This window comes from Prionailurus bengalensis, chromosome B4 (genome assembly GCF_016509475.1).
Source record: "Prionailurus bengalensis isolate Pbe53 chromosome B4, Fcat_Pben_1.1_paternal_pri, whole genome shotgun sequence".
In the NCBI taxonomy this organism is placed as follows: domain Eukaryota; kingdom Metazoa; phylum Chordata; class Mammalia; order Carnivora; family Felidae; genus Prionailurus; species Prionailurus bengalensis.
In genome coordinates this window covers 74,588,784-74,597,920 of record NC_057358.1, presented here as the reverse complement: position 1 = coordinate 74,597,920, position 9,137 = coordinate 74,588,784, and the positions used below count along the sequence as shown (strand labels likewise).

Genomic DNA, 9,137 nt, shown 5'->3' with positions numbered 1-9,137 from the left:
GCAGCCTGTCACCACAGGGGGGCGCCAGATGGGGAGGAGCCAGGCTGCTGTGGCAGGAGGCTGCTTTCTTTCAGTGATGGCAGCTCACGGGGACAGTACAGTGGGGACTCCTTTTCCTCCCCCCTCCCCCATCCTGTGCTGACCCACTTAGCAGGCAACTATTCTACAGTCCCCCAGAGGTGGCTCCTAAGACATCCAGGCAATCAGAGGAAACGTAGGTGAATCAAAAAAGCAGGGTTTATTTTTCTACCAAATCCCCAATCCATGTTCCAGCCAATGGATGAAGGGTAAAGCAAGCCTCACATAGACTCTTGCTAAAAACAATTGAGCTTTCTACAGGAAAAAAAGGTTTTCTGTTTTTAAGTTCCTAGGCATTTGTGAACAGGTGAAAAAATTTCCCATATTAAAGGGTCTGTGCTTCCTTATGTATTCAAATGTTCCCACCCTCTGCCTCTTCTGTGTAGACGAGTAGGACAGTCCTGCAGCTGCACTAACAGTCCAATCTCCACGTCCCTCTGTGCATTGATAACCTAGAACCACGGTATGATTTCTATTTGTAATGCCCCAAGAACAGCCGAAAAGATCAGGATTCAATTCTCCAAACTTTCCGAGTGCCTACTATTTGCTGGGCACAGGGTAGGCACCGGGCAGTGAGTCTGCTGGTTCTGAGAAACACAGATGGCGCTACCAAGAGGCGCTCTCCCCACCAAGCGGCAGGAGGGTGTTTGCTGGCGATCAAGAGAACCAATTTCTCCTCTCTTTCTACCACCTGCGACATGGTATGAAACTCAGGCCCTGGGAACAGGTGCTGTGTCTCTTCTGGCAGGTGCTGCCATGGAAGAACCAAGAGCAGTTTCTAAACAGCTGTGGAATTTGCTCCACAGTCCACATAGTGATGTGTCTCCAAGGAGCTCTGTGTCATGTGGCCAATGTATGAAATCTTCACTGAAGTTCTAGGGGGAGGAAAAAAAAAACAACAAGAAGAGTAAGTTCTGTTTTTGAGATGAAGAAAAGTTGCCTAAATAATTTCTAGCAAGCTCAAGCAACAATATCCATGGGTCCCAGATGCATATCTTCACGATTACATAACCAGGAGGCCAGAGGATCTTTCTACATTCACAGAAAGGCTATGGCATGAAGAAGTGGTTCTCAACCCAGGACAATTTTACCCTATAGGAAACTTTCCGCAATGTCTGAAGACATTCCGGGGTATTACAACTGAGGGGCGGGGAGGTGGTGACTTACTAGCGTTTAGCAGGTAGAGGCTAGGGATGCTGTTAAACAACTTGCAATGCACCAGACAGCCCCCCACAACAAAGAACTGTTAACGGTGCCCAAAATGTCCCAATGTCCAAAATGTCAACGGTGCCAAGGCTGAGAAGCTCTGCTCTAGACCCTCCTATTTCAAATGTCTAGAAGATGCTTGTCATCCGCAAATTGAACAGTCAGGGTTCTAGGACCAACTCTATTTATAGAAAATAAGACCCATGACATATGGTAATTTATGTGGACAGAAAGTAAGTCTGGTCAAATGCCTAGTACTTACTACGCCTTGAGAAGTTCTTCTGTTCTTTACTAGTCTCACTTGGATTCTAAAGGGATCACAGAACCAGACCCTACTTCATGGAGAAAACTTTATGTCTACCTGATCACTGTGAATCTGGTGATTTGTGAAGGGAATTGGACACTGCGTCTAGAGAACACCCAAGGGTCCACTGTATTTGTGCCTGTAAGACATCATGTGTCCCCTCTTTGGTTAGGTGCCTTTGCTTTGTGGGTCACATAGCATCTCCCAAGCAAAGGTGGTGAGGTCACACAGCTTGATGGTCCAGGTGCAGACGCAAAGGCCACGGGGACAGGGAGAAGAGCAACGTACCGCATGAAGATCACTATGTTGTGCACCACGATACCGGGTAATGTGCAGAAGAAGCTACCAAACAGCAAATACGAAAACAGTTAGATTGGTTTGAAGAAAAAAAAAAAAAAGAATTAGCAGAAGAGCGCTGAGTGACACGGTCAGCCCTGCTTGGGACTCCTCTGCTCCCCCACCCTTCTGACCTAAGTGCTTCCAGGGCTCACTAGCTCTGAGTCCCCACAGAGTCCACACATCCTCCCACGTCATGATACTTGTTTTTTCAAACCCACCATATAAATGCCGGAGCCTGTAAATGTTTCTAGTGGCTTAATGATCTTAGAAATCCCAGCACTTCGGTCGAAGGCCAACAACACATCCTCCAAACAAACCCCAAGATGGCCAAAGCTTAGGGAACCTACAGGCCAAAGGCTGGGACTTAAGGTAGGACCAGCCCCAATCAACTGAGTACATTCTGAATCCCTTCCATCCAGCAGAGAGCACACATATAGACAACGCTGTCCTTACTACACATAGGAAAACGGTCCTCCCATCTCAGCCTTCGCAGTAAAATTCACCTGAAAATAAGACACCAGAGTCAGTCTGTGGCCCAGGCAGGCTCGACACAGAACAGCACTGTTACCAGCAATCCACAGACTTGAGAGCATTCATCCATCACGTACAAAATACTTCCCCGAGATTGTCCCTGACACAGACCATGACCCTCTAACAACGCCTGCAACCCCTTCCCTTGCGAGAGGCCAACAGACTTCAGACTATAAGACTGCCACTTCTCGATTTGTAGCGAACTGCTTGCTCTTAGAAATTCTTTTGTTCTCCTAACACTCAAATGCCAGCTGATTTTTTTTCCTATTTCTCATAATTACAGAGCACATCAAATTTTCCTCATCAACCAGTCGCTGCCAGTGGAAATGAGAAGACGGAGAGCAAAGTCCTGAGGCTACAGCACCCCACGGCCCCTATTATTTCCTGAAGCCTGTGAAGCAAGGGTCCTAAAAGAACAGCATACCAGTTGCTCGCTCCGAGGTGGAATGAGGGAGACGTTAGTGGTCACGTATGTGCCAACCACTGTGTTCATGTACTGAACCTGGCTGGACAGGCTGGTCACTGCCACAGAGTAGAAATTGGAATTCCTGATTTTCAGGGTGGCCTGCATCAGGGTGAGGGAGGAAACAAGTATGAGTGTCTTGGGTCCAAGACTTGTAGGTGCACAATCTGGGAAGCAAGGCCCTAAGTCTTACCGTGATGGCGAGGATTACAAGGGAGTCCTGCTTATTAAAGGTGACTTTCACCACTTTGATGCCGTCATCATCGACAAGGACTGAATGTGGAAACAGGAAGAAAACCACCAAACCAGATGCCAGGAGACAGAGCAGGACAGACAGGAGGACGTACTGCTTACTGCAAATGACACAGCACATGATCGGCCCGGGCAGTCAGATATCAAGGTCCAATTAGTCAAGATTAAATGCAAAACCAGGGATGAGGGGAAAAGGAAAGTACAAAGAGCCAGGAACAACAAACCAGGCAAGAATGAGTGCAGTGGGAGAAGCCTTTAAAAACTCATTTGCATGCCATCCGTCATCTGGAAACAGAAGCTGAAGGGAGGAGCTCGGAGGACAGAAACAGTTCCTCACCTCCCAGGATACCCCTGTTCTCCCATGCCTTCCAGGTCAACCCTTTCACTTGGCCCTCAGAATGTTTCTAGCAGTGGTCCTTCCCCAGATTGTGACGGGGCAGAGTAGTCCCCGTCTTTAATACTGCTCGAGCAGACAGTATTAAAGGAAATGGGGAATTTACAAGAACAGATCAAATTTTTCAAAAAGTAGCTGGCACTCATACATATATGGGACTGGGGACAGAAGGACAGAAGTAGGTATTAATAGGAGAGACACGTGACTCACGTTCTCTGAGGGCGCAATCTCTGATCACTGTGTGGGATCAAAGCCACCAACTCGTTTACTTGTTCTAGGAAAGAACCAAACAATTATTTTGGTAAAATAAATCCCATGTGCTCGTGATACTCTCCTTTACGTCACAAACGAACCTGTCACCACAGAGGTTTGCCTGAAATTAGACATTTCTTTTTTTTTTTTTTTTTAATGTTTTTTTTTTTTTATTTATTTTTGGGACAGAGAGAGACAGAGCATGAACGGGGGAGGGGCAGAGAGAGAGGGAAACACAGAATCGGAAACAGGCTCCAGGCTCCGAGCCATCAGCCCAGAGCCTGACGCGGGGCTCGAACTCACGGACCGCGAGATCGTGACCTGGCTGAAGTCGGACGCTCAACCGACTGCGCCACCCAGGCGCCCCTGAAATTAGACATTTCTATACTAGTTCCACATTTTGGGTCTAAGGAACAAGAAACCAGTAAATCCACAGACTGTGCCACAAATTACAAAACATCTATCGATCCTACCAGGGCAGTGACAGGGAGGTTGAGACATCTAGATCTTTTTCTAGTTTCACCGCATGGCCTTGAGCTGCCGAATGGCCCTGGGGAAGTCATTTCCTCTCTAGGCTGCTGTCTCCTCATGTGTCACATGAAGGCTTTGGAGTAGATGGTTTCTAAAGGTTCTTACCAGCTGTAAACATCCGTGACTCTCCATCTAAATTGCGAAGACTTTCTGAGGACCAATTTACTGACAGATGATCCTGCACTTAATCAAGGCTCCCCTCCTGAGCATGTGTTTTTCTCTCCCCAGTTGAAATACTTTCCAGACCTTAGGCCGTTAATGATTTACTATCTATTTCCTTGAAAAGACGCTTCCAAGATGGCTCCCCTGAAAAGCTGTGCCAGGCCTCACAAGTGAGAGCAATAAAGAAACGTGCCTGTCAACAAATCCCACAACGTAGAGCCAACTGCATGTTCCAAACCAAGGCAACAAAGAACAAAAGAGTGGAAGTCAAGAGAGGGTTTCAAATATAAGGAGACCAACAGAAGTTGTGCAACCTACCCAAATTTATCAAATTGGCTTCTGTTCAGGGCACTATGACTATGGCACCACTGCCCAGAAGAGAAGCTCTGTCTGGGCGGCAGAAGCAGCCCTGTGGGTACCTTGGGAATCCTTCCCCTGATTGCCAAAGATGCTCACCTGTTGGAATGTAGCCTGTCCCCTGGCACGTGAGACAGGTGATGCTATCTCGACCTGTGAACTCCACATATGGGAACTGAGCAATGGCTTCTTCCTGCTCCCTTTCGGCCAGCAAATCCTCCCTGTTATCTTTCTTTCGCTTGCAGTAAGAGGGGCGAGCAGAGGTGGAATGCTGGGACCCCATGGCCCGGATGTGCCACTTGTATCATGTCCTGAGACGTAAAGAGGCAAGTGAGCGCATGTTAGTGGCCACGCTGAGCCCGGAGAGAAGGAATTGCCTCTTTCTGTCAGAAAAGTGAAAACACACACAAAAAAGAGACCAAATTGCCGTCCTGGGATTTCAAACACCTGCACGATTTCTACCAGGATCGTCATTTTGTAGCAATGTTCCTCAATCGCTGCCACCCGCCCCATAAAGCCAGAGAAACAAAAGCTCCCTCCACCAACCTGCCCAGCTCCTCACTGCCTGTGGACTCGGGGCACCCCAGCTCCCACCTGGTCCCAGCCTCGCCCCTTCCTGCCCGCTATTCGCAAACTCTGCGCTCTCCTCGAGAAAACCTTCCCGGACAAACAACAGGCACCAAATCAGTAACAGGCCTTAGAGATCCCCATCCCCCTCCACTCCCAGCCCCGGGAGGCGGGCTCAGGTCACGCCCCCCGGCTGAGTGACGCTGCGAGCCCACCAGGGTCGCCCAGACGGGAGCGAACGCCGGCGTCCCCCGACCTGCAGCGCGCCGACTCCCGGCAGCTCCTCTCTGGGCCGCACCCACCGCCACCTGCCCGCTCCAGCAGGTTTACCTGCCTCTTCGATCCTCCGTCCTGCCAGCACTCGCCGCGCACGCGCCGAAGGGCAAGCCGCGCGGGGAGAGGGACGCTGGCGTGCGCTCGCGCGTGCGCTCTTCCCAACCCAACTGTGGCGCCGGCAGAGGGCGGCAGAGAGCGGTGCCCCGCTCGGCCGACGCGAGGCGGCCCGGGAGAGCAGGCGATACTCCAGAGTTTCCCAGAAACGCCAGGAAGGGCCTGAGTCAAGTTTCCGGAGCCGCGTGCCTCTGCCGAGGGACGAGGAAGGAGCCGGCGGCGGCCAAAGCCATTCTCAACTATCGTTTGGGTCCGAGGGCTGTGTGGACGCAGAGGGTGCAGAGATGCAGAAGACACGGAACTTGCCCCCATTCCGGCTTAGTCCTCCCCTTACCTAGTCATCAGTACACAAAAAGGCATGCGCAGAAGGGGTGAGAGAACGCTTTTTAACGAGTGGGTTTCTTTGCACATACTCTTAGCCTGCAGCAGAAGAAAGTGAGGACAGACATTAAGTGACGTTGCTTACGACGCTGCTGGGGGAGAGGAGAGATTGTGAACCCGACAGATGAAGGGCCTGCTTGGCAATGGAGAGTGAAGCTGGCGACCTCCAAAGTCTCTGCCACCTCCGTAACTCTTCCTTTATGCTCTAGGGAACGCTGGTGCCCCTTCTGCTGTCCTGCTACCTGCTCAACTGCTGGTCACAGCCGATCCACTGAGCCTTTAGAGTAAGAAGTGCTAAAGAAGGAAATAGTAAATGACACTTGTTTAAAGACAGTGAGGCAGACTTTACTAAAGGGGGGCCATGGCTATGGGTGTAGGGACGGCTGCAATGGGGACTTGCATTGAGGGGGTGGGGAAGAGATTGGGTGCAGCTCTGAATACAACATGGGCAAGTAGGAATTCATAGGCAAGGAGCAGGGTGGGTGGTCAGCAGATGGAAAATTACTACGAGGAAACATCAGGGGTAGGGAGAATTCTGGCTAAACCGACCTAACAGGATTCTTGCTGAAGACAGGCCAGGATGATCAGATGTCACCTGGGGGATGGTGGGGAATGCTCAGGTATCCAGGGTCCAGAGTTCTTGCTCATACTGCATTCTACGATAAGCACACAGAAGGGCCTAGGAGAAGTTTTAGGAGCCTGACTAAAGTTTGGTCAAGCAAAGAATCTTAATCAGAACCTTAATCTCAGCAAGGAGGCATTGTTACTCTTTTCTACCTCTAGCCCATACCTTCTCCTTCCTGAAATCTGGTCATCATCTCTCTCTTTGCAATCTCTATGCCAATTTATATTCTTTATACAAATCGGATTTTGTTCGGGGCAACAATATGCTCAATTAAAAAATACATCTCCCCACCTGTCTTGCCACGTGACACAGCTTGAGCCAATGAGATACAGGCAAGGGTTGTGTGGCACTTGCTAGAAAGCTCCTGATAAGGGATGGAGACTTAACTGGTCCTTTGACCTTCTTCTTCCAGTTTGCAATTTGGATTTGATGTTGGAGATGGGGCAGCCATCTTGTGACCGTGAGGCAAGAAATGCATGCTACGGAAGGCTGGGTAGAAGCATAAGAGGAACCTGGGTTCCTATGGCATTTGGAGCCACACTCAGGCCCTGGACTACCTATCTTTGACTTCTTGTTACATGAGAAAAATAACCACTTCCCACCAAAATTGTGTTTTTGGGGGGTGCCTCTCACAGTGGGATACAATCCTAAAAAATAAAGATACAGACAGACAAAGCCTGGATTTTAACACAAGCAGTCTGACTGCTTTAATCACACATTATGTAGGCCACTCTTAGGTTTCTAGCCTCTAGTTCTAAAGTCTGCTCTTAGGGGCGCCTGGGTGGCTCAGTCGGTTGGGCGTCCGACTTTGGCTCGGGTCATGATCTCACGGTCCGTGAGTTCGAGCCCCGCGTCGGGCTCTGTGCTGACAGCTCGGAGCCTGGAGCCTGCTTCGGATTCTGTGTCTTCCTCTCTCTCTGACCCTCCCCCGTTCAAGCTCTGTCTCTCTCTGTCTCAAAAATAAATAAGCATTAAAAAAAATTTTTTTTTAAATAATAAAGTCTGCTCTTAGAGGGAGACCTCTTTCCTGTCTGAGGCCTCTCTTCCAAGTTCAGCTTTCTTGTCTGAGGACCCACTTCCGACAGAGAATTCACCTGGGGAATCTGGGGAATGAGCCCATCCTTTAGTCACATGGGTGTTGCCTCACCTTGAGGCCTCTGTTGGATCCCTGCCAAGGACTAATGTCCACACTACAGATGGATGTTTCAGAGGGTCCAGGCTTGTCCGGGGTGCCAGGAAGGTGAAGAGGCAGCGGCCTGGTTCATACCCGCTTAAGAAGAAGTGGAGGCCAGAGGATGGTGGAGGGCTGTGGATGCTCTGAAAAGGAAAGGGAACAGGCTAAGCGCTTGGGCCTGTAGTGAGGAAAAAAAGGGCTTTGGATTGGTGGGGACTGTGAAGGGGGCCTTGGAACTTAACCAGCAGAACCCCTGAGGCTTTCTGGCAGTCTGCTTCTGAAAGTGTGTTTGGGACGGATAGCCTACACTCTCCAGTATGGCTGTTCCATCTCCTTGTCTCCCCAGCACCCAGCTCGACACCTGGTGCATAGTAGGCTCTCAACAAATGCTTGCAGAATGGCTCAGCCTGGAGGCTGGCCAGCACTGCCTGGGGGAGTAGTCCCAGCATCCGCCTGCACCATCCGGGAGGCAGGTTTAATTGGGCAGCACATTCCTGAGAAGACACCCATCACTTCTCACCTTTGCCTGGATTCCAGGTTTGTCTCACCATCCCGGTTATGAGCAGTGAGGTTACTGCAGACATGAGCTCACTGGGGCTCTCCGGGTGGGCTCCTCAATTTCTCCACGTGCACTAGGTACCCCTGGCCTCACAGGCCGAGGGCAGTAGAGACCTGAGCCGGCTCTGCTAGGCTGCACACCTTCCCCCTCACACGCGGGGACAGGACTGTGCAGGGCAGTGTTTTAAGACTATGTTGACCTCCCTCTGCGCTGACGTGGAGGCTGAGGGTTTAGGGCTGGAAGTGGTCTGCAAGGTCTTGATTCTGTTCCCTTTATCCATTCCACGCTTGGGAGAACTTGCTTGAGGTTAAGTGACACCCAGTAAGTGAAAGAATCGGCCCTTGTTTCTTAGAGCCCCGGAAGCAGGCCTCCGTGTCACGTTCTCTCTTCCTTGTGCAGAGAGCCACAGGCCCCCGGTTTGGGTGATGTGACAGCTTTCCTGGGGCCTGGGAATCGTTGCGTGGGCTGGCAGAGCTGGGTCCCAGGGGCGGGCATGCCCTGTACACAACGCAGCCATTCCCCACAGCGATGCCAGGGCAGAGGTCTCAAATCCTCTTGTACCTGCCATCAGG

General features: G+C 50.6%; 1 protein-coding gene across 7 annotated transcripts; it reads right to left on the bottom strand.

The window, feature by feature from the left end:
- Positions 1-219: 219 nt before the first annotated feature.
- TMEM106C (transmembrane protein 106C) lies at positions 220-5,893 on the bottom strand. 7 transcript variants are annotated; one of them, XM_043563750.1, is made up of 8 exons: positions 5,767-5,893; positions 4,969-5,180; positions 3,778-3,841; positions 3,115-3,274; positions 2,883-3,023; positions 2,381-2,430; positions 1,877-1,930; positions 220-953 (listed from the first exon to the last, which is right to left on the bottom strand). In XM_043563750.1, the coding sequence occupies exons 2-8, from the start codon at positions 5,150-5,152 to the stop codon at positions 857-859; spliced, it is 750 nt and encodes a 249-aa protein (XP_043419685.1). In that variant the 5' UTR covers positions 5,153-5,180; positions 5,767-5,893; the 3' UTR covers positions 220-856. The 7 variants fall into 7 exon arrangements, with proteins under 7 accessions (XP_043419685.1, XP_043419689.1, XP_043419686.1 ...); XM_043563754.1 differs by having other exon boundaries at positions 4,969-5,252; positions 5,767-5,835; XM_043563751.1 differs by having other exon boundaries at positions 5,693-5,822.
- Between the last annotated feature and the right edge of the window lie 3,244 nt (positions 5,894-9,137).